This window comes from Microcaecilia unicolor, chromosome 11 (genome assembly GCF_901765095.1).
Source record: "Microcaecilia unicolor chromosome 11, aMicUni1.1, whole genome shotgun sequence".
Classification (NCBI taxonomy): domain Eukaryota; kingdom Metazoa; phylum Chordata; class Amphibia; order Gymnophiona; family Siphonopidae; genus Microcaecilia; species Microcaecilia unicolor.
This window is the reverse complement of record NC_044041.1, coordinates 24,083,162-24,107,920: the sequence shown is the minus strand read 5'-3', so window position 1 is coordinate 24,107,920 and position 24,759 is coordinate 24,083,162. Positions and strand designations below refer to the sequence as shown.

The 24,759-nt window shown below is 49.5% G+C and overlaps 1 protein-coding gene across 3 annotated transcripts in view; it reads left to right on the top strand.

Annotated features, from left to right (window-relative positions):
* Positions 1-24,759, top strand: part of MYO18B (myosin XVIIIB) — a 549,955-nt gene that overhangs the window by 318,590 nt on the left and 206,606 nt on the right. For 2 of the 3 annotated variants that reach the window (XM_030218027.1, XM_030218024.1), the window contains exons 29-30: positions 1,205-1,329; positions 16,058-16,212. In XM_030218027.1, coding sequence (XP_030073887.1) covers positions 1,205-1,329; positions 16,058-16,212 — 280 coding nt within the window. The remainder of the gene's footprint in view (positions 1-1,204; positions 1,330-16,057; positions 16,213-24,759) is intronic. The other variant, XM_030218025.1, reaches the window with a different exon arrangement.

Below are 24,759 nucleotides of genomic sequence, written 5' to 3'. Positions count from 1 at the left end.
GGACTTCACAAATTGCTCCCAGGTGCATAGCTCCCTTACCTTGTGTGCTGAACCCCCCAAACCCCCTAAAACCCACTGCCCACAACTGTACACCATTACCATAGCCCTTAGGGATGAAGGGGGGAGCTACATGTGGGTACAGTGCGTTTCGGGTGGGTTTTGGAGTACTCACATTTACCAGCACAAGTGTGGGGGGGGATGGGTCTGGGTCCGCCTGCCTGAAGTGCACAGCACCCACTAAAAACCGCTCCGGGGACCTGCATACTGCTGTGATGGAGCTGGGTATGACATTTGAGGCTGGCATAGAGGCTGGAAAAAACGTTTTTTAATATTTTTTTTTGGGTGGGAGGGGGTTGATGACCACTGGGGGAGTAAGGGGAGATCATCCCTGATTCCATCAGGTGGTCATCTGGTCAGTTCGGGCATCTTTTTGAGGTTTGGTCGTGAAAAAAAAGGGACCAAGTAAAGTCGACCAAATGCTCGTGAGGGACACCCTTCTTTTTATCATTATCGGCCGAGGATGCCCATCTCTTAACCACGATGCCCCTCCCACCTTCGGTACACTGCCGACACGCCCCTGTGAACTTTGGTTGTCCCCGCAACGGAAAGCAGTTGAGGACGCAAAAAAATCGGCTTTCGATTAAGCCGATTTGGCCGACCTCCGGAGAAGGACGCCTATCTCCTGATTTGTGTTGGAAGATGGGCGTCCTTCCCTTTTCGAAAATAAGCCTGATGGTGTCCCATCACAGAACAAAGGGGATCTTTTACTAAGGCATGCTGGTGTTTTTAGCGCATGATAAAAATAGGCACATAATTAAACGCTAAAGACGCCAATGCATTCCTATGGGCGTCTTTAGTGTTTAGCGCATGCCAAAAATGCCAGCGTGCCTAAGTAAAAGACCCCCAAAGTGATCTGGTGGGAATATACTGTAGAGTGAGATAGTTGACGCAAGATAAGGTGATGAACCTGTTTGGCGCATTTTGTGGGTTAAAATGAGAACTTTGTATTTTATCCTGTAGGGAAGAGAAAGACAGTGGTATTGGTGAAAAGCAGGGTCACTCAGTAAAAATTGTTTAGCCTGCACAAAATATCTCATAGAGGTGTTTTGGATATGTTTTGAAGACATCGTTTTCCTCCATTTTATGCATGAACTGTGATACTGTTGATGTATTGATGGTGAGACCTGTATTGTTCACTGTAAAGCAGATGAGTGGCAGATACGCTTTGACTGTGCACAGACCGAAATAGAGTTTCTCAGGAAGCGAGTCGCCCAGTTTGAAGAACGATTAGAGACTGAACAAAAGTACAGAAAAGAATTGGAAGACAAGGTAAGAAGTAAAGTCAAGAGTTCAACTCTTCTCTAATTTGTCTGCAGTTCCATTAGGTGGTGTTTTGATTTTCCTAGTTTCTTATTTATGTATTTATTGCATTTGTATCCCACATTTTCCCACCTCTTTGCAGGCTCAACGTGGCTTACAATACATCATGATTGGTGGAAATACATAAGAAAATAGACATTTAGTATTACATAAGGTGTAACATGATAATGATAAAACATGATAGTAGTGTAATAGGCAAATATTTTAAGACAATTCTGGATATAGGTGTAGGAGTTCACATTTGTTGATCTTTGTGGTATGCCTTGTTAAAGAGATGGGTCTTCAGTAGTTTGCGGAAGGTAGTTAGTTCATAGATCGTTTTTAAGCTACACGGCAGCGTGTTCCAGAATTGTGTGCTCAAGTAGGAGAAGGTTGACACATGTAGTAGTTTGTATTTTAGACCTTTACAGTTCGGGAAGTGTAGATTAAGGAATGTGCAGGATGATTTTTTAGCATTTCTGGGTGGTAAGTCTATCAGGTCTGACATGTAGGCTGGGGCATCTCCGTGAATGATTTTGTGAACTAGGGTACATATTTTGAACGTGATGCGTTCTTTGAGTGGGAGCCAGTGGGATGACCAAACTAACCGGTCAACTTAATTTTACTTCGTAATTATTATATTGCAACTTGTGTTCTGCTGTTATGGCATTTATTTTAGCATATTGTCAACTGACATTTATTTCAAATACTGGATAAACAGTTCTGTGTTTACCGAGTTAGTCTACTTGAATATGTGGAAAGAAGAGCCTGTAGGCCATACCCTTTATATTGGACCAGCTTAATAGGTACTGCCTACCCTTCCAGAACTAAGCTCATCTGACTTAGGGTCCCTTACACTAAGCTGCGTTAGGCGCAAACACGCGCTAGACACAGAAAAAATAGCCTAATGTGGAATGCGCTAAAGCATTCCACATTAATTTTTTCCATCTGCGCACTAAGGCCCAGATTCAGTGAATGGCACTGAAAATTAGGCAGTGGGAAAAATCTGCACCAAGTGCTATTCTATAAAAAGTGCTCTGAACTGAGCGTCTATAACAGAAGAGCGCTTGGGGTGAATTCTATAAATCACGACTAAAAAATTGGTGCCAAACTCCCTCCCACTTAAGCACTGTTCTATAAACTGTGCCTAAAGTTTGGCATGGTTTATAGAATAGCACTTGGTGTGCATCCATTACGTGCCCCCGAAAACAGAAAATATTTTTCAGACGCATGTGTCGGTCGCGTGCCAAAAACGAAATTACGTCAAGAACCACATTGTACTCGGGCAGTAACTCCATTTTGGCACGCGTTGGGCACGCGTAGACGCTCACGCGGCTTAATACAAGGACCCCTAGGTGTTTTATGTAGGGAGTCCTTACAAGGTTGCAGCAGTGTCTTGCAAGACAAATAGACTCTTTAATACCACCGTTGGAAACGTAAAGGTTCACCTTGGCATTCTCGGAGGCAAGTAGAGACAGGAAAATGAAACATATTTTCTATAGATTGTCTTTGCTTTGTGTTATGCTAATTTAAGTGCTCTGGGACTGCAGGAACATGGGATGTCTTTGATACCTTTGCATTCCGCAATTCACATTGTAGTGAAGCGTTACCATGGTTAGAGCTGGCAGAAATGTATGTCCTTATTAATGCAGGCAGACCAGAGCAGAGAAAATAAAAAATTATGTTATTAGCATTGCCTTCATGCAATGTTTCTAAGTAGGTGTTTTTGCATAAATCATGTTTCTTTTTCAGATATCAAATGTACGGAATAATCACGCTAAGTACAAAATGTTTAGAGGAATATTTTAAGCAATGAATAATTATTCATCCTAATCAAAAGCAGAATGTGTGAAAGAGTAGCCTGATAAAAAAAAATAACTGTTTATCATACATAAATATTGTTTGTCACCAAAAACAAGCCTTTAAAATCAAGGCTTTCTGTAGCTTTTGTACACCGAGGCCGATATGTAGACCACGGGAGCAGTGGTGTAGCAGGGAGGGCTGCCACCCGGGGCGGGGCGGTTTGCCGTTGCACCCCCCCCCCCCCGGGTGCAGCACGATGACACCCCCTCCCCCCTCCCAACCAGCTCACGCACCCAACCTTTAAAAAGAATATTGGGAGGCGAGGTGCAGCGCCTCGCGCCTGCCCTGCACGTAAAAGAAATGTGGACCGTTGGGCCTTCTCTCGCTCTATCTGTCCCGTCCTCCGCTGATGCAACTTCCTATTTCCGCAAGGGCGGCACAGATAGAGCAAGAGAAGGCCCAACGGTCCACATTTTTTTTACGTGCAGGGCAGGCGCGAGGCGCTGCGCCTCGCTTCCCAATATTTTTTTTAAAGGTAGGGTGCGGGAGCTGGTCGGGGGGGGGGGTCGATTCGCCGAGGGGGGGAGCTGGCAGGGAGCACCCCCCCCTGAGCTGACACCCAGGGCGGACCGCCCCTCCTTGCTACGCCACTGCACGGGAGCAGCTCGGATAAGTGCCGTGATCGGCGCTAACCCAGATATTCAATGCCAGGCTGTTTCCGGTGACCGGCATTGAATCTCCGGGGTATTTTTTTTTTGTGCCGGCTCAAACTTAACTGGCTAAGTCAATATTCAACGCTGGCTGCTTAAGTTTATAGTGACCAAAGATAGGACTGCTATTTAGGCGGTCCGATTTGGCCACTAAATTTAGCCGGCCAGCATTTGAATATTCCCGGATAGCCAGCTATATTGGGAGATATAGAGGGGCATTTTCAAAAGGGATGTCCAAGTTGCGATTTGGACGTCCTTGCAAAATGGTGAAATCCAGGGGCGGGGAAACCCGTATTTTCGAAACAAGATGGACGCCCATCTTTCGTTTCGATAATACAGTCGGGGACGGCCAAATCATGAAATTTAGGTTGACCTTAGAGATGGTCGTTCCTGGTTTTCGGCAATAATGGAAAGCAAGGACACCCATCTCAAAAACGACCAAATCCAAACCATTTGGTTGTGGGAGGAGTCAGCATTTGTACTGCACTGGTCCAACTAACTGAATGGAAAAAGCCGTTCCCTTACCGATCTGGAAAGGAACGGGCATGCATGAAGGAAATTGCATGCAAATGAGCTGCTTGCTGTTAGCTCATTTCCACACGATTTCCTTCCTAAGGAGGAGAAGATGTCCAAAATGTGGATATTTGTGAGAAGGACATCCATGCCTGCTATGCCTCTGATACCCCCTTTATTTATTTTGATTTTCAATCACAAGTAGCAGCAGTGGGATTTGAACCAGCCACCTCTAGATTACAAGACCAGCTCTCTAACCACTAGGTTACTCTGCCACTCCTCCAAGTTACTCCACGCCCTTGAAATTTGGCCATCCTTGTGGTGGGGGGGGGGGGGGGGGGGCAGTATGCAGGTCCTTGGGGGGGGGGAGGTATGTGTGTGTCAGCGGAGGCATAACGAAGGCGCTTCTTTCAAACATTTTGGACGTCCTCAACTGCCCCCCCACAGGGATGGCCAAATTTCAAGGGAGTGGAGTAACATGGAGGAGTAGCAGAGTGACCTAGTGGTTAGAGAACTGGTCTTGTAATCTAGAGGTGGCTAGTTCAAATCCCACTGCTGCTACTTGTGATCGAAAATCCAAATAAATAAAGGGGGTGTCAGAGGCATAGCAGGCATGGATGTCCTTCTCACAAATATCCACATTTTGGACATCTTCTCCTCCTTAGGAAGGAAATCATGTGGAAATGAGCTAATAGCAAGAAGAGTGGCCTAGTGGTTAGAGCAGTGGTCTTACAATCCAGACGTGACCAGTTCAAATCCCACTTCTGCTACTTGTGATCCAAAATCCAAAAAAAAAAAAAAAAAAGGGTGTCAGAGGCATAGCAAAGGCATGGATGTCCTTCTCACAGAAACACCCACATTTTGGACATCCTCAGCTGCTGCCGTCGCAGGGACGGAGGCATAGCGAAGGACATATTCTAAAAAAAAAGAAAGACAAAAGTTTTTGAAGTTGTTTTTTTTGGGGTGGGAGGTGATTAGTGACCACTGGGGAAGTCAGGGGAGGTCATCCCCGATTCCCTCCGGTGGTCATCTGGTCAGTTCGGGCACCTTTTTGATGCTTGGTCATGAAAAAAATGGACCAAGTAAAGTTGGCCAAATGCTCGTCAGGGCCAGACTTCTTTTTTCCATTATCGGCCGAGGGCACCCCATCTGTTAACCACGCCCATGTCCCGCCTTCTGTACACTGCCGACACACACCCTTGAACTTTGGTCATCCCTGCAACGGAAAGCAGTTGAGGATGCCCAAAATTGGCTTTCGATTATGCCAATTTGGGTGACCTTAGGAGAAGGACTCCCATCTCCCGATTTGTGTCGGAAGATGGGCGCCCTTCTCCTTCAAAAATAAGGATAGTACCAGAGAGGCGTTACAGACTCTGGTGTAAACAAATACAAAGTGATGTTGTGGTAAGATAAAGATAAGGAATCGTACAACAGAAGAGTTGTGTTATGTCTCTTACGGTCTTTAGTTTTGTTGTGTTGCAGAGATCAGGCATTGAAGTTGGATCAGTAGGGTATGCCTTTTTAAACAGGTTAGTTTTTAGTGTTTTCCGGAAGTTTAGGTGGTCGTTCGTAGTTTTCAAGGCTTTTGGTAATGCGTTCCACAGTTGTGTGCTTATGTAGGAAAAACTGGACGCGTAAGTTGATTTGTATTTGAGTCCTTTGCAGCTTGGGTAGTGCAGATTTATGTACGTTCGTGTTGATTCGGATGTGTTTCTAGTTGGTAGGTCGATCAAGTCTGTCATGTATCCTGGAGATTCACCGTAGATAATTTTGTGAACCATTGTGCAGATTTTGAAAGCAATGCGTTCTTTGATTGGGAGCCAGTGTAGTTTTTCGCGAAGGGGTTTTGCACTTTCAAATCGCGTTTTTCCGAAGATAAGCCTAGCTGCTGTGTTTTGAGCGGCCTGGAGTTTCTTTAAGGTTTTTTTTCTTTGCATCCCGCATAAATTCCATTGCAGTAGTCTACATGGCTTAGTACCATTGAACACCCTGCAAAGGATATTTGGCACCCTGGCAAGCATCAGTCTGGACACGGGGATTTATTTTTTTATGATCATTTACGCTGTAGCATTTGCACTATGACTTGTCTTCCATTGTGATTTTAAAGGCAGCTTATGCAAATATCACTTGTCCAACAGTGGCATCTGCAGAGCCTTCGTGTCATAAAAGTTTGGCGATTTGTGTGCGGAAATACAAATGTATGCTATAAGTATGCTTTAATGTAGGCATACTTTATAAATTACACCGAATGCTGGTCCACACGAATAAATGTAGTCACTGTCAATTACACTTTTCAACTATGCGACTTAGAATTTACACGCACCACGTTACAGAATACGCTTAGACAGTAGTGTCACGCTCCTCCGTGTCGCGCTCTTCCTTACCTCCGCTCCCGAGCTAGGAGGGCACTGACCTTCTGGATGGAGCCAGCGCCTCCTGAGTCACGCCGGTCAGCTGAGCGAGCCACCGCTCTGATTCAGGCCTCTGTGGGCCGGCTGGCGGTGGGCGTGCGTGCTCTGTTGCATTCCCGGCGGATGTTGCGTGCTTGGCGGACAGCGAGCCTACGCGGTCCGGGAACACCCTCGCCCCGCCTCCAGCTTCCTCTGATTGGAGCCTCACCCCAGGCTCCGCCTCCACGTTGACCACCCAACTGAGAACCTCCTGGGCCAGCTGATTTCTGTTCCCGTGATGGTGGGGGCTATTTAGGGAGCGTCTGCCCTCCACTTGAATGCTTCGGCTTCTACTTCGGTAGGATTGCTTGTGCTACTGTGTGACCTTGTCTACTATTTGCTTGCTGCCTGACCTCTGCTTGAATCCAGACTACTCTCTGCTTGCTTGCTTGCTTGCTGCCTGACCTGACCTCTGCTCGAATCCAGGCTACTCTCTGCTTGCTGCCTGACCTGACCTCTGCTTGAATCCAGACTACTCTCTGCTTGCTGCCCGACCTGACACTGCCTGAGCCCGGACAACTCTGTGCTTGCTGCTTGACCTGACTACTGCCTGAACCCGGGCTACTCTCTGCTGGCTTCCGCCTGCCTTGGCTCACTAGTTAAACTCAGATTTCTCTCTGCCTGCTGTCAGTTGCCGTCTGACACCTGTTCGTATCCTGAAGTCCTGTCGGCTGCCTGCACCTGAGGGCTCAACCCTTGGGGAACGGCAGTCATTACAGGTGAAGCCTCGGGGTTGCTCGGCTGCCCTACAGAGCGCAGGTGCGAGTCTTCGTCCCGGTGCTCCATCTGGGCACAAGGACTCACGAACGCGACAAGTAGTGTGTGCAAATTCTAATGCGAATTGGTGCTAATTGCCTGTTAACATACCAATTATCAGCATCGATTAGCTTGTTAACTAAGTTCTATGCATGGTTATGGAATACACTTCGATGTCCGTGCGGAAAACTTGGGGCGATATATAGAATCAAGGTGTTTGTTTGTAGTTGAATTTCAGGTTCTTTACCTGTAGGAGCATTCTTGATTGTTTGCACATATCTATCACTAATACTACAGCAAAAAGAATGTCCATCATTCCCAAACAGAACATAATCTTTTGTGTTTTGCTTCATTCCTGTGTGCCTCAAGGACCAATGTTTCTTGAGATGCTGAGAATTTTTGGAAGGTTATTTATTTATTTATTATCTCATTTATACCCCACATTTTCCCAACTGTGTCAGGCCCAATGTGGCTTACATTGCACCGCAAAGGCGGACGCCAATGCAGTAAATTAAGCTAATACATCATTAAACCTGCATAAGAAATAAAGGAGAGGATGGGGAAGGAAAGAAAGGAACAGGAAACCAGGGGAGAGAAGGGAAGGGTGGATGAGTCCAAAAATTGTCATTATATTGTTGTGAATCAAGAGGTGGAGACAAATGCTGAGTCTTTGGGGTAGGCTTTTCCAAATAACAAAGTCTTAAGAGATTTCCTGAAATGTAGATGATTGTGAATTGTTTTTATAGCTTTTGGTAAGGAGTTCTATAATTGTGAGCTGATGAAGGAGAAGGATGAAGCATATGTGGGTTTATACTTTAGCCCGGTACAGGTTGGATAATGAAGGTTAAGGTTTGAATGGGATAGTCTTAATGCATTACTGGGTGGCAGGCTGATTAGGTTAATCATGTAATCAGGGACTTCACCATAGAGAATTTTGTGTACTAGGTTAGTTTTTCATTCTCAGTATTATTATTATTGCCTGTTAACATACCAATTATCAGCATCGATTAGCATTTGTATAGCGCTACCAGACGCACACAGCGCTGAACACCTGACACAGAGAGACAATCCCTGCTCAATAGAGCTTACAATCTAAAAATACAGACAGACAAGACAATTAAGGGCTAGGGAAGTACTGGGTGAGGAGGAACAAGGGGAGGGCAATTGAGTAGTGGCTGGGAGCCAAAAGCAGTGGTGAAAAGGTGGGTTTTCAGCAGAGCCGTAGCGAGGGGAGCTGACACCCGGGGCGGGTCGCCGCTGTGCACCCCCCCCCGGGTGCAGCACGGCGCACCCTCCTCCCGCTGGAGCGCACCCCCCCCCCCGGAGCGCATACCCCCCCCCCCCGGAGTGCACACCTGCAGCGAGGGACGGGCGGGAGGGCCGATCCGCCCCGACTGCACGTTGCTGGGGTGTGTCGGCTCTGCGCTGATTCACTGCTCTCTCTGTCCTGGAACAGGAAGTAGGGCAGTGCACCAGCGCGGAGCCGACACCCCCCAGCGGCGTGCACCCGGGGCGGACCGCCCCCCCCTTCCTACGCCACTGGTTTTCAGCATAGATTTGAAAACAGGTAGAGATGGAGCTAGACATACAGGCTCAGGAAGTCTATTCCAGGCATAAGGTGCCGCGAGGGAAAAGGAACAAAGTCTGGAGTTAGGGGGACGACAAGAGAGATTTGTCCAGTGAGCGGAGTTCACCGTGAGGAATGTAGGGAGAGATGAGAGTGGAGAGGTAATGGGGGGGGGGGGGGGGCTGCAGAATGGATGCATTTAAAGGTCAGTAAGAGAAGTTTGAACTGTATGCGGAAGCGGACAGGGAGCCAGTGAAATGACTTGAGGAGTGGGCTAGTGTGGGTATAACGATTTTGGCGGAAAATAAGTCGAGCTGCAGAATTTTGGACAGACTGGAGAGGAGAGAGATGGCTGAGAGGAAGACCAGTGAGAAATAAATTGCAATAATCCAAACGAGAGGTGACAAGGGTGTGGATAAGGGTTCTGGCAGCGTATTCAGAAAGGAAGGGGCGAATTTTGCTAATGTTGTAGATAAAGAAACGACAGGTTTTGGCGATCTGTTGAATATGCGCAGAGAAGAAGAGAGAGGAATCAAAGATGACTCCAAGGTTACGAGCCGAGGAGACAGGGAGGGGTGTGAGAGCCATTAACGGAGATAGAGAATGGAGGAAGGGGGGAGGTGGGTTTAGGGGGAAAAATGAGAAGTTCAGTTTTAGTCATGTTTAGCTTCAGATGGCGTTGAGACAACCAAGCAGCAATGTCAGACAAGCAGGAGGAAATTTTGTCCTGGATTACGGTTGAGATTTCGGTAACACAAGAAAACTTGTAGACGTGGCCAGTGTAGCACCAACAAAAGATTGAGTCAGATCAACTTTTCCAAGGAAAACCACATTTCTTTTGCATATTAAGTAGTAATGCAAAAAAAAAAGAAAAGAAACGCATCCTTTCCTGGTGAATGAGTAAAAGAACACATCCCATTTGGTTTCAAATATATAGTCTGTAATTACAGGCTTCATTAACTCAGCATTCGGCTTATTTAAAGCAACTTTTAATGATAGTGCTTTTTCATTTTGACTATAGTGGTTTACTGGTCGTCCAAAACATAATAGGATCATTATATATAATAGTTTCTCTGTTTAATAAGCAAACTTCCTTTTCTTAGTTTTATTGTCTAATATAACTCTTTGCAGTATCTCTGAAATGAGAACGAATTTTTAACACGTATCCAAATCCGTTGGACCCAAGCGGTTGAAATGTTTGCAGTCGCAACCCTAGGGATATGTAGACTGATCTGAATTCCTTCAAAAGCCCAGTCAGTTTGGATAATTGGAGTCAAATTGTGACAAGCTACACGGAAGTCTTTAGTGACGCGCCTAAAGTTATGTTTCATTTTAATAGACCAAAAATGTTTCCTCGTGTGGGGACGTTATAATCAATATCGGATATATTTTGACCCAAACAACTAAATATATTTTCCTAGTAGATCTATTTAAATTCTTTGAATAGTAGTTTCATAGCTTTAAGGTAAATTCACTTTATACAATAATCACTTTGATGCATTGTTTTCATATAATGGGGATCTTCAGATATCCATGCTGCTCTCACCATACGAACATCATTCTCAATGTTCATCCAACATAATGGTTAGCCATCATCATCTTCAACTATGCCTAAAGTTAGGCATAGTTTATAGAATTAACGCTTATGGATGGGATTTCCACCTATATTTAGGAGTGGCCGTTTGCACCGACTGAAACGTGGTACAAATCATTGCACCTAAGGGCCCTGTGTACTAAGATGTGTTAGTGTTTTTAGCGTGCCTACACTTAGCGTGCATGCTAACCATGTAGGCACCTACAGGGATATTGTAGGCATCAGGGGTGTAGCCAGACTTCGGCGGGAGGGGGGCCAGAGCCCGAGGTGAGGGGGCACATTTTAGCCCCCCCGGCGCCGCTAACCCCCCCCCCCGCCATTACTGACCCCCCCTGCTATTGCCGACCCCCCTGCCACTGTCAACTTTGACGACCCTCCCCTGCCATCGCCGTGGGCTATCTTTCCTGGCGGGGGACCCCAATCCCCACCAGCTGAGGCGGTCCGCTTCTTTCTCCGAAGGCTTCTTTCTGTTTCTGACATCCTGCACATTGTACGTGGAGGACGTCAGACTCACAGAAACAGAACGAAGCCTTGCAGATCAGCCAGCAACAGACGTCAGACCCGCAGAAACAGAACAAAGCCTTTGGAGGAAGAAGAGGACCTCCTCGGCTGGTGGGGATTGGGGTCCCCCGCCAGCAAAGGTAGCCCACGGCGACGGCGGGGGTTTGTTGGCGGGGGGGGGGGGGTCGAGAGAGTTGTCGGCAGGGGGGTCCAGGGCCAAATCTACGGGTGCCCAGGCTCCCGTGGCCCCACGTAGCTACGCCACTGGTAGGCACGTACATGGTTAACGCACACTGAAAATGTTAACGTGCCTACAACGCTGCTTAGTAAACAGGGCCCTAAATTAGGTGTGCTTCCCCCTTATTCTATATATTACCCCTAAACTGCCCATAACCCTTCCCATTTCCATGCCCCTGTTTTAGACGCACATGTAAAATTTAGGCATGGATCCGGCACCTAAATTTACATGCGTACGTTTTAATTAAAACCAATTAGTGCTAATAATTGCTCGTTAGGATGCCAGTTATCAGTGCTAATTGGCTCATTATTTAATTAAAATGTGTGTACAAATTGGGCATGTGCCCAAATGTGCATACACATTTTTTAGCGTTTTTCAAGAATTAGGGGTGTGTGTTTGGAAAGGTGTCACCAGGGGCGTATCTGCGTGGGGCCACAGGGGCCTGGGCCCCCGCAGATTTCGCCCTTGACCCCCCTACTGCCGCCAACACCTACCTTTGCTGGCAGGGGACCCCAACCCCCGCCAGCCGAGGTCCACTTTCTCTAAAAATATTCCTTGAGCTGAGGTCTTTTAAGTTGTTCGTCCTCGCTCCCACTCCTCCGTGCTGCTGTTCAAACTCTGTGGAATCCAGTTTCGGAGTCTGTCTGATGTCGTAGCACGTTGTACGTCGTCCTGCACGTACAATGTGCTGCGACGTCAGACAGACTCCGAAACTGGTTGGGGTCCCCCGCCAGCAAAGGTAGGTGTTGGCGGCGGTAGGGGGGTGGTGGTGATGGTGGCGGGGGGGGGGGCTATAATGTGCCCCCCACTCTGGCTCTGGCCCCCCCCTACTGCTGAACCCCAGATACGCCCCTGGGTGTCACGTAGGCGCCTTACCATGCCGGCGTAGCATTCCGAGCCCATCTCTAGCTGGGTCAGAAAGCACCGGCGTTCCTCCAGCTGACCTTCTGATGTCTCCCCCTGCTGGCGAAGTACGCGCCTTTCTGTTTTGGGTCGAACTGCCACGTAACACTGATGGCGCGCCTGCACCCACCTGTCTCCTTTTTCTGCACCGTGTTCTCTTTACTTGGGGCCTTAGCTACTGCTGTTCTACCGGTTCCTGGTGCTGTGGCTTTCCCGAGCAGTTTTCTTGTTTTTCTGCCAGTGTTTACCCTGCTGGAACACCGGACCTCTCTCTGCTCGCTGCCTACCTTGACCTGACCTGGACCCGTATCCCAAGCCTCCCTCTACTGGTGCCTGGACCGTGACCTGTGTTGCCCTGCTCCAGGACATCAGGGGATTTGCTGCTGTCTGCCCCATCTAGGACTCCCAATTCCTTCTGACATTCCCCCCTCCACCCCCATTGCCACTGTAAATCCTGTAGGCCGCTTGAACCTGGGGGCTCAACTTCCGAGGGACGGCAGTCGTTACAGATGAAGATCTCGGGGCTTGTGGGCCGTCTTTTCCATCTTTGGGCTCACTTCTCTTCCGCAGTCAGAGCATAACAAAAGGTTTAGAATACTGACATATATATGTCCCGCCTTCTTCTGACGTCATTTCCGCCGGATGGAGGTAAATTTAAAAGAGATTTTGTTGGGGGGAGAAGAGGGTGGGCAGTTGGGATACGGGAGTGGGAGGGCGAGGCAAGCATGGCACGGCGGGGCGCCCCCCAGAGGACGGCGCCCCCCTGCCACGCTTACCTCGCTTACCGCGTTGGCACGGCCCTGCCGTAAATGGCAAAAAACAGATCAGGATCAAGGCTGGAGGGGGGGCTTCGAGGGCAACTCCAGTATTTGGGAAGTAGGGCAGGTGCTTGGTGGACTTCAACGGTCTGTGACCCAAAATTGACAAGGAGAGACAGAGATTAAATATCCCCACGTTTAATCAAGAAGAAGTAGAACCAGTGCAAAATGTTAGATTCAGTTGGGCCGACTGGATGGACTGGGCAGGTCTTTATCGACCAACATTTATTTATGTATTTATTTACTGCATTTGTATCCCGCATTTGCCCCACCTCTTTGCAGGCTCAACGTGGCTTACATTATGCCGTGATGGCGATCGCCATTTCCAGAAGGAGAAATACAGAGTATTATTGCATTTGAAGTACAGAAAACATAAAATAAATTTAGAAGTAAATAGAGATACAAATCATTTCAGGTATGTGAGGTGATGTGTAACATTCAATAATGACATTGTGGTTAAAGTGGCATGGAGGAGTGGCCTAGTGGTTAAGGTGGTGGACCTGGGGAACTGAGGAACTGAGATTGATTCCCACTTCAGGCACAGGCAGCTCCTTGTGACTCTGGGCAAGTCACTTAACCCTCCATTGCCCCATGTAAGCCGCATTGAGCCTGCCATGAGTGGGAAAGCGCAGGGTACAAATGTAACAAAAATAAAATAGATACTATTGGAGATTCTACATGGAATGTTGCTATTCCACTAGCAACATTCCATGTAGAAGGCTGCGCAGGCTTCTGTTTCTGTGAGTCTGATGTGGACGTCAGACTCACAGAAGCAGAAGCCTGCGCGGCCACATTGGTGATCTGCAAGGGCCGACTTCTACATGGAATGTTACTAGTGGAATAGCAACATTCCATGTAGAATCTCAAATAGTAGCAACAGTGAAGGAGTGGCCTAGTGGTTAGGGTGGTGGACTTTGGACCTGGGGAACTGAGTTCAATTCCCACTTCAGGCACAGGCAGCTCCTTGTGACTCTGGGCAAGTTACTTAACCCTCCATTGCCCCATGTAAGCCGCATTGAGCCTGCCATGAGTGGGAAAGTGCGGGGTACAAATGTAACAAAAATAAAATAGATGCTATTGGAGATTCTACATGGAATGTTGCTACTATTGGAGATTCTACATGGAATGTTGCTAGCAACATTCCATGTAGAAGGCTGCTCATTCTGTGAGTCTGACGTGCAGGACATCAGACTCACAGAAGCAGAAGCCTGCGCGGCCACATTGGTGATTCATGTAGAATCTCATATAGTAGCAACAGTGGAGGAGTGGCCTAGTGCTTAGGGTGGTGGACTTTGGTCCTGAGGAACAGAGTTCGATTCCCACTTCAGGCACAGGCAGCTCCTTGTGACTCTGGGCAAGTCACTTAACCCTCCGTTGCCCCATGTAAGCCGCATTGAGCCTGCCATGAGTGGGGAAAGCGCGGGGTACAAATGTAACAAAACAAATAAAAAGAGTTCAATGATAAGTTGTTCTGTTAAAAGTTTTGATGCCATTTCATTTATGAAGGACCCTTATGATAAGTCTCTCTGAACAGGTTAGTCTTTAGTAATTTCCGGAAGGTTGCCAAATCGTGCGTTGTTTTTATGGCATTTGGTAATGCATTCCATATTTGCCTGCAGGTGTAGGAGAAGCTAGATGCATATATTGATTTGTATTTGAGTCCTCCACAATTGGGGTAATGGAGGTTCAAGATGATGATCTTTTTGTGTTCCTTGTAGGTAGGTCTATGAGCAGGGCCGTGGCAACACGGTAAGCGAGGTAAGCACGGCAGGAGCCGCCGCACCATGCTTACCTCGCGCTCCCATGTCTTAACAACCTGCCCTCTTCTCCCCCTCAACAAGATCCCTTTTAAATTTACCTCCGTCCGGCAGCGAAGGCGCAGCGTCAGTGAAGGAAGGACGTCAGAAGAAGGCGGGACATTGAGCGAAGGGAAGACTAGTAGAGACGTCGGGAGCGCCGCCTCCTTCACTGATGCTGCGCCTTCGCTGCCGGACGGAGGTAAATTTAAAAGGGATCTTGGGGGGGAAGAAGAGGGCGGGCAGTTGGGACATGGAAGCGGGAGGGCAGGGGAGAGAGGAGCGTGGATGGGAGGGCGGCGATCATTTTCACAGGGGGGGCGCGTGCGCGCCAACTGTTTGTCTGCAGGGGGGGCGCTGGGGGCACCAGCTGATCTTTTGCAGGGGGGTGCCACAGACCCTTGGTCTGACATGTATATCGGGGCCTCACCATGAATAATTTTATGAGCCAGGGTGCAAATTTTGAATGTAATTCGATCTTTTAGTGGGAGCCAGTGTAATTTTTCTCTGAGGGTTTTTTTCTAGCAAAAAAGGTGCCAGTACTCAAATGCTAGGCCACCCTTCAGGAGTGGGGTGATCACTGAGGGAACCACCCCATAATAGCCAGGCCTCCTGTAACCAGTCACAGAATCTATGACAAGGCAGAATTGGTGTCTAGGGCCTGAGCTCTTTCATTAAAACTTTGAGGACCATGGGTCAATTTTAGCAGACAATGGAAAAGGTGCCGGTACTCAGTACCCCCAAGTACCCCCTCAAAAAAAGCCCTGGTTCCGAAACACCTTATTCTGAAGATCACTGACCATTATAGTAGCCACCTTCTGGATTGACTCCATCCTGTTAGTCATAGTCTGTTACTGAGATTATCATGAATCCGTTGCTAACAATTTGCTCATTTGCATCCAATAGAGTAACAAGGCTGGAAAATTCATCAGAATTGCTCTAGGGTCCCCTCCGTTGAATGGTAATTTGTGTGAATTAATGAGCAGAAATTGTCACCTGGAAAAAATGAACGAGTTAGGTGATTTTGGGATTGCTCTTTTTGTGTCCAGCTCTCCGAGGTGCAAAATGCATATGAAGGTGTCAAGCGAACAGCACAGCAGATGAAAAGGAAGTGCAAACATTTGACCTCTGACTTGGAAGACACGAGGGCCCTTATGGAAAGTCAGCAAAGTCGTAACCACGACCTGGAGAAAAAACAGAGAAGGTAGGACTGGGATCCAGGGACTTGGCCACTGCAGAGGGCTGTATAAAACACTAAATTGCCTTTGAAAACTACAAATTTGTTTTCAATACGGTTTAGATGCTTCCCCCCCCCCCACTCCGATATTCAGCGCTATTTAACTGGCCAGAACGGCTGCTGACCAATTAAATAGTGCTTAACTGGCTATCCGTCGATATTCAGCGGGATATAATCGGCTATCCCCCGCTAAATACCCCTCGTTTAGTGACTAGCAGATAGCTGGTTATATCGCCCGATATAACCAGCTATATGCCGATTTTTAAAGCCAGTATAGTGGCCATATTGGACGCGTGAAAACATGGGATATTCTTGGCCAGTTTAATAAATTGGATATTCAGTGCCGGTCAGCGGAAACAGCCTGGCATTGAATATTCAGGCTGAGCACCAACCAGTTACGATATTTTAGAAGACAGGAGGCTTTTTTTGGCATCGCCATTTCAAAATCAGGTGGTAACTGAATATATGATATTCTAGAAGAGAGGAGATTGTTCAAGACCCCTGAGACAGCCCTTAGGGCTGAAACACGGCCGTGTCGGGTTGTTTTTTAATACAATAAAGTGTTTTTTGGTATCCTCACTTTCTTTTGGTTAATATTAGCAACACACAAAAGGGACACAGTGGAGATGACCAGTGAAGGCACAATAGCCACCGATAGTGTACAGCGTTCTTTATTAGCTTCTAAGATGACTCGACACGGGCCGTGTTTCGGCTATGCAGCCTGCATCAGGAGTCTGACAAAATCTAAAATTGTGTCGTATAGAATAACAGAAAAGTCACTGCGATCTACTTCAGCAACTGAGACTGATGGCTGCAAGCTTTGCTGAAACAGAACACAGTGACTTTTCTGTTACTTTTTCGACCTGGATCGATCAGCAAAGAACTTGCTGTTATCTATATAATGTGCCAATTAGTCGGATTCTTCGTGTTCTGTACAACATTTATTCTATAAGATACAATTTTGGATTTTGTCAGACTCCTTTGAAAACCTGGACCTTTCTCAGTTCCTGGAGTTATCAAGAGAATTGACTTTGGCATGGGTATTTTGATTCCATCCAGGGCCGCCGAGAGACTGAACCGGGTCCGGGGCAGGGCCACTGCCACCCCCCCCCCCCCACCCACAATTGTCGTCTGCTGCCACCCCCCCCCCCCCGATCGCTGCTGCCTCTCCATTGCCATCGCTGCTGTACCCCCCACCCATCGCTGCCGCAACAGGAAATACCTTGGCTGGCGGGAATCCCGAGGCCCCGCCAGCAGAAGACGTCTTCCAGTGCTGACTGGTTGCCCCTGCGGCTGCTTTTCCTCTCAGGCGCTGGAGGAAGCTCCAGGACCTCCCCAGCCTCAAAGGGGACGCCCGGCACCGGAGTTCTCTCTCTCCTGCTCCTGTCGGGATGTGATCACTCGGCTCCTGTCAGGAGCAGGAAGGAGAGAGAGACCCCAGCGCCGCCCCCCCCCCCCCTTGGAGAGAATTCCCCCCCCTTCTCTGCGGCCCTGATTCCATCATTTTCCTTTGAGGGATTGTTTATATCTGAGGCATAACGTCTGTTAATTTATTCTCAGATTCTCAAGGCTCCCAAGTGCACATTCAGTGGTTGTATCCATGAGGGAATAATTTTGGGGTTATGTTTTCCCTCAAATGTCTGGTGAAACTTCATGGGAATTTTTATGGATGTTGGGATCGTCTTCATCTGGAGAAAGTTTTGCAGAATAGGTTTCCATCTGCTAGTGAGCTCCCAATCCCAGGTCCTGATATTTAGATGCAATAATAAGTGATGGGTTTCTCTAAAAAGTATGTAATTGCTCAGTGGTTTGGGACTATCTGGCCTTTTTTCTTTGTTAATTGCTTTTGCTCTTTCAAATTTTGTCTTTTCTCTCTGCCCCTCCCCTTTTGTGTTTTTGAGGGCTAATATAGACTTGCTGATTTCTCTATTCGTAATTTTCTTGATATGTTTATTATTACGTTGAAAGCGATTTTCTAATCTACAACATAGCCTTGTGTGTGTCTGGAACCTTTTGCACTCTGTAGGCCTATAAAATTAATAAATTTAAAAAAACTGCATTCCTATGAGCAGTAACACAAACAGGTCATTAATGCATCTACATTTTGAGCATCAAACCTATAAATGGCAAGTGACCGACTCACCTGCAAATGCGCAGTAGAGACTTCCCTCTCTGTCCCGCCCCCACGTCAAGACGTGATGACGGAACAGAGAGGGAAACTCTGCGCTGAGGAGGAGTGCAGTCACTGCCACACGGACGTCGACGCTGCCGCTAATGGTACCGCTCCCCCCCCCCCCCGGAGGTCGCCGCTGCCGCTGCCGCTCCCCCCCTGCAGGTCGCCGCTGCCGTCCCCCCCCCCAAGGTCGCAGCCAACCCCCTCCACCAGGCCAGGCCCTCTCTTCTACATTTAACTTACAGCGCCGAAACCGCAGGCAGATCAGCTCCCGTCGGCCTTCCTTCCCAGCCTGTGTGCCCCGCCCTCGCTGACGTTACGTCACACGAGGGCGGGACACAGGCAGAGAAGGAAGGCCGACGGAGCTGATCTGCCTGCGGTTTCGGCGCTGTAAGTTAAATGTAGAACAGAGGGCCCGGGTGGAGGGGGCCGGTGGCGATCTCGGGGGGGGGGGGGGGACGGTAGCGGCGACCTCGGGGGGGGGGAGGGGCGATAGCAGCGACCTCGGGGGGGGAGGGGAAGGCAGGAGAAATGCTCAGAAGGAGGAGGGGGGCCTTGCAGCTGGCTGGGAGGGATGGAGGGGGGTGCCCTTGGAGCTGGGAGGGAATCGGGCCTTGGAGCTGGGAGGGAGGGGCCAGTGGCGACCTCGGGGGGGGGGGGAGCGGTAGCGGCGACAACAGCGACCTCGGGGGGGGGGGGGGGAAGGCAGGAGAAATGCTCAGAAGGAGGAGGGGGGCCTTGGAGCTGCGAGGGAGGGGAAGGGAGGGACGGAGGGGGCCTTGGAGCTGGCTTGGACGGGGGGGGGGGCCTTGGAGCTGGGAGGGGAGGGAATGGGGCCTTGGAGCTAGGAGGGAGGGAGAGACTGGGGGCCTTGAAGCTGGCAGAGAAGGAGGGAGGATGCTGGACATGGGAGGTCAGAAGTAGGGGGGCCTTGGAGCTGGGAGGGATGTACAGAGGGGGGCCTTGCAGCTGGCTGGGAGGGATGGAGGGGGGGCCCTTGGAGCTGGGAGGGAATCGGGCCTTGGAGCTGGGAGGGAGGGGCCGGTGGCAACCTCGGGGGGGGGGGGGAGCGGTAGCGGCGACAACAGCGACCTCGGGGGGGGGAGGGGAAGGCAGGAGAAATGCTCAGAAGGAGGAGGGGGGCCTTGGAGCTGCGAGGGAGGGGAGGGATGGAGGGGGGGCCTTGGAGCTGGCTCGGACGGGGGGCCTTGGAGCTGGGAGGGAATCGGGCCTTGGAGCTGGGAGGGAGGGGCCGGTGGCGCCTCGGGGGGGGGGGGAGCGGTAGCGGCGACAACAGCGACCTCGGGGGGGAGGGGAAGGCAGGATAAATGCTCAGAAGGAGGAGGGGGCCTTGGAGCTGCGAGGGAGGGGAGGGACGGAGGGCCTTGGAGCTGGGAGGGGAGGGAATGGGGCCTTGGAGCTAGGGAGGGAGGGAAAGACTGGGGGCCTTGAAGCTGGCAGGGAAGGAGGGAGGATGCTGGACATAGGAGGTCAGAAGTAGGGGGGCCTTGGAGCTGGGAGGGATGTACAGAGGGGGGCCTTGCAGCTGGCTGGGAGGGACGGAGGGGGGGCCCATGGAGCTGGGAGGGAATCGGGCCTTGGAGCTGGGAGGGAGGGAAGGAGGAAGGGCGGGGAGCCGAGGGGAGGGAGGGAGGGAGTTATACATCAAAATAGAGCATACCAATACTTGCCCGTTTTAACGGGCTTAACGGCTAGTTTTAATATAATATGTTAAGGGGTTCATTCTCAAAGCACTTAGACTTACAAAGTTCCATAGGTTATTATGTAACTTTGTAAGTCCCTTTGAAAATATACCTCATGTCCTGCGCTACTTAGTATATTTTTGCATCTAATTACAGCGTTAGCATAAATTTTGTGGTAACCAATCCCATTCCCAATACAATAATTATATCCCGCCTAAGAAAACTAGCCACATCGAGGGAAAACACAAGCAGTAATCATTCTTTAACATATATAAAAATTCAGCATCACAATAAATGCTTTTGAAACAGCCAGGTTTTAAGATTTTTCCAAAATTGTAAGTAACCCACAGATAGTCTACTATCCGGTCGTAAATCATTCCATAGCTTTGTGACAATAAAAGGAAAAGTGGACATAAAAATGTGCTTATATTTAACTCCTTTTCCAACTGGAAGGTGCAATATCATTCTGAAAAATGCAAAGATACAGGCTTAGGGTCAGATTCTATATATCACGCCCAAAAAATCGGTGTGGAAAAAAAACTACGCCTAGGCACGTTCTAGAAATTATGCCTAAATTTAGGCGTACGTGTAAATTGCCATGCAGTTTATAGAATACGTTGAGCGCCCATTCGTGTGACCAGGGCCGCCGAGAGACTGGGCCGGGCCCGTGACAAGGCCGCCTCCGGGCCTCTGGCCCTGCCCCCTCGGCCCTGCCCCCACTGCCACCCCCCCAGGTTGTCGTCGACCCCCCGAGGGGGGCCCGGCGCCACAGTCCCACCCGCCTCTGCCACCGGGCCGGGCCCCTTCCACCCAAACCTCCGCCAGCAGAAGTGCTGTCTTCTGACTCCGGCGTGCGCGGCCCACACAGACGCGCTCCTCTCAGCTGATCTTCGCTGTACTCTGCAGGGCTTCTGTGCGTCTGTGCGTGTGATGTGCGGGACATCAGACGCACAGAAGCCCTGCAGAGTACAGCGAAGATCAGCTGAGAGGAGCGCGTCTGTGTGGGCCGCGCACGCCGGAGTCAGAACAGAAGACACCACTTCTGCTGGCGGGGGTTCGGGTGGAAGGGGCCCGGTGGCGGTTGGGACTGCGGCACCGGCCCCGGGAATTTTGTCCCCCCTCAGCGGCCCTGCGTGTGACTAAATTTAGTCGCGGACAGTTACACCAGGACAGATTTCCAATGTATTCTTGTATTTTATTACCATAGGGGGAGTTATCAAACTGCGTTAGAGCTTTAAGTCATGTTATTTGCTTTTTATAAGGAAACATGACCCCCTAGCGGTACTAGTATAAGACTACCATTAAGGGCGCCATATTGAAGACAGTGTCAGCCATGGCAGGAGTGACTGGGGATTGCTCCTGTCCGATGACCACTGGGCCATCAAGGAAAATAACAGTAGACCCTTTCAGGGGGTGGAAGGACTCTTTGGTGGGGTCGAGGGCTTTGATTGGGGGGGGGGGGGTTGAGGATGTGATGGGGTAGGAGCTTGCATTTAAAGGCTTGGATGGGGGGAAGGGGCTTGGATCAAAGGTAGGGGACGTGATCATGGAGTGAGAGCTTTGATCAGGGATGTGAGGTAGTTGGATCAGAGAAGTGGGTGCTTGATTGGGGAGGGGGGGGGGAAGGCTCTGGCAGCCCCTGTAAGATGTGTCCTGAGAACATCAAGCTGCAGCTTTGAGGCGTGATGCTCCCAAGCTTCTGTAATAACACTGATTGCAAGGCAGTGGTGTAGCCAGAGGGCCGATTTGTGGTGGGCCTGAAATTCATCTCTTCCTTACCCCCCTCCCCCTGCCTGCTGCCACCAAAACCCAAAAGAAATGAAATCCCTGAGCTGGTGGGGATCCGCAAGCCCCACCAATCGAAGACCTCCTCCCGGCAGAAAGGACACTTACACCCTGTGCTGGCTGCCAGCAGTGTCCCAGTATTGTTGACATGGCCAACCTCGCAATTGCACGCAAACTGAGCATATGCAAGGTGTGGAGCGGTAGCTGTTCGGGAACTCTGCAGCTGACCGCACAGGGTGTAAGGACTTTTTCTACTGAGAGGAGGTCTTTGGCTGGCATGGTGGGGCTTTCAGGTCCCTGCCAGCCTCGCCAATGGGCCGAGGCTATGCCACTGTTGCGAGGTAAGAGTTATTCATTTATCATGGCAGTCAGCAATCTATGGGATATGCAGGTTGTTGACAGGGCCGGTCTTAGCAAGTGTGGGGCCCTGTGCAGACCAATTTGATGGGGCCCCATCCTAGCCCTGTCCCATGCTAGCTCCACCCCCACCCTAGCTCCACCCCTCCGAGCTCCAGGGCCCCCTCCGTCTGAGCTCCAGGGCCGGCCACCCCTCCCTCTGAGCTCCAAAGCCGGCCACCCCTCCCGCTGAGCTCCAGGGCCGCCACCCCTCCTGCTGAGCTCCAGGGCCGCCACCCCTCCCTCTGAGCTTCCCCCGAGCTCCAGAACCATCCCCCCTCCCTCCCTCTGAGCTCCAAGGGCCCCCTCCCTCCCAGCTCCAAGGTCTGCCTGCCTCCCTCCCTTCCAGTTCCAAGGCCCCCCTCCCTCCCAGCTCCAAGGCTCCCCTCCCTCCGAGGCCTCCCTTCGAGCTCCAGGGGCCTCCCGCCCTCCCTCCGAATTTTAAAAATCATCTTACTTCGTCGGGTTCCAGCGGCAGGCAGCAGCAGTGAAAAGCGTGCGAGCTAGGCGCTTCAGGAGCCTTCCTTTCTCTCTCTCAGCTCTGGTCCCGACTCCCGCCCTCATTTCCTGTTTCCACAAGGGCGGGAGGGCGGGGCCAGAGCTGAGAGAGGGAAGGGAAGGCTCCTGAAGCGCCGAGCAGCTCGCACGCTTTTCACTGCTGCCGCCGTAACCCCGACAAGGTAACTTAGATGACTTTTAAAATTCAGAGGGAGGGGGACTGGAACTCAGGCGGTTGGGGCGGAGTTCAGGCGCGCCGCGCAGGGCCCCCTTGAGCGCGAGGCCCTATGCGGTCGCCTCGCACTAAGACCGGCCCTGGTTCTTGACTTCCATGATAAATCAAGGTGTGGTCAAAGCTCACCTTTTACTGCTCCTTGATAACTTCCTCCCATAGATGAGTACAAGTGTAGAGTGCAAACACACATACACACACATTTACACCAGCTTCAATGTAGGTATACGTGGCTGATCAGCATTTGCACGCTATAGGCAATATTTCTGGACGCCTGCTCTATAAAGGCACAGAAATACCCATATTGCTGTTACAAAATCAGGTCGTAGTGCATATCTTACATTAATGTGGGTATAAACAGAATTTGAGGGGCCTTTTACAAAGCCGCGCTAGCGTTTTTAGCTCGTGGTAAAAATCAGCTGACTGTAAATGCTGAGACGCCCATAGGAATTACAAGAGGACCTTAAGAGACTGGGCGTCTAAATGGCAGATGACGTTTAATGTGAGCAAGTGCAAAGTGATGCATGTGGGAAAGAGGAACCCAAATTATAGCTACGTCATGCAAGGTTCCACGTTAGGAGTCACAGACCAAGAAAGGGATTTAGGTGTCGTCGTTGATGATACGTTGAAACCTTCTGCTCAGTGTGCTGCTGCGGCTAAGAGAGCAAATAGAATGTTAGGTATTATTAGGAAAGGAATGGAAAACAAAAATGAGGATGTTATAATGCCTTTGTATTGCTCCATGGTGCGACCGCACCTCGAATATTGTGTTCAATTCTGGTCGCCGCATCTCAAAAAAGATATAGTGGAATTAGAAAAGGTGCAGAGAAGGGCGACAAAAATGATAAAGGGGATGGGACGACTTCTCTATGAGGAAAGGCTAAAGCGGCTAGGGCTCTTCAGCTTGGAGAAAAGGCAGCTGAGGGGAGATATGATAGAGGTCTATAAAATAATGAGTGGAGTTGAACGGGTAGATGTGAAGCGTCTGTTCACGCTGTCCAAAAATACTAGGACTAGGGGGCATGCATTGAAGCTTCAATGTAGTAAATTTAAAGCGAATCGGAGAAAATTGTTCTTCATTCAACGTGTTATTAAACTCTGGAATTTGTTGCCAGAGAATGTGGTAAAGGTGGTTAGCTTAGCGGAGTTTAAAAAAGGTTTGGACAGCTTCCTAAAGGAAAAGTCCATAGACCGTTATTAAATTGGACTTGGGGGAAAATCCACTATTTCTGGGATAAGCAGTATAAAATGTTTTGTACATTTTTGGGATCTTGCCAGGTATTTGTGACCTGGATTGGCCACTGTTGGAAACAGGATGCTGGGCTTGATAGACCTTTGGTCTTTCCCAGTATGGCAATACTTATGTATGTACTTATGTCTCGGCGTTTCCTACCAACTGATTTCTACTGCGAACTAAAACACTACCACGGCTTAGTAAAAGACCCCCTTGGTGTTTCTAAGCATTATTTAAAGTATCCTTTACTAACTGCTTATCTTAAAATGTCTCTTCACTAATTAAAGTAGCTGTGACTGTACATGGCATAGGGATACCCTGACTTATATCGTTCAAGAACAAGACGACGGATTCAGTGCTGGTCCTTCGGGGGCTGCAAACACGTCTGATTTTCAAGACATCCCCAATAAATATTCATGAGATGATATTGGCATGGTTTAATTGAAGAACACGGCTAATCTGTATGTTTTACCTGGAAAAGCAGATCTGTTCA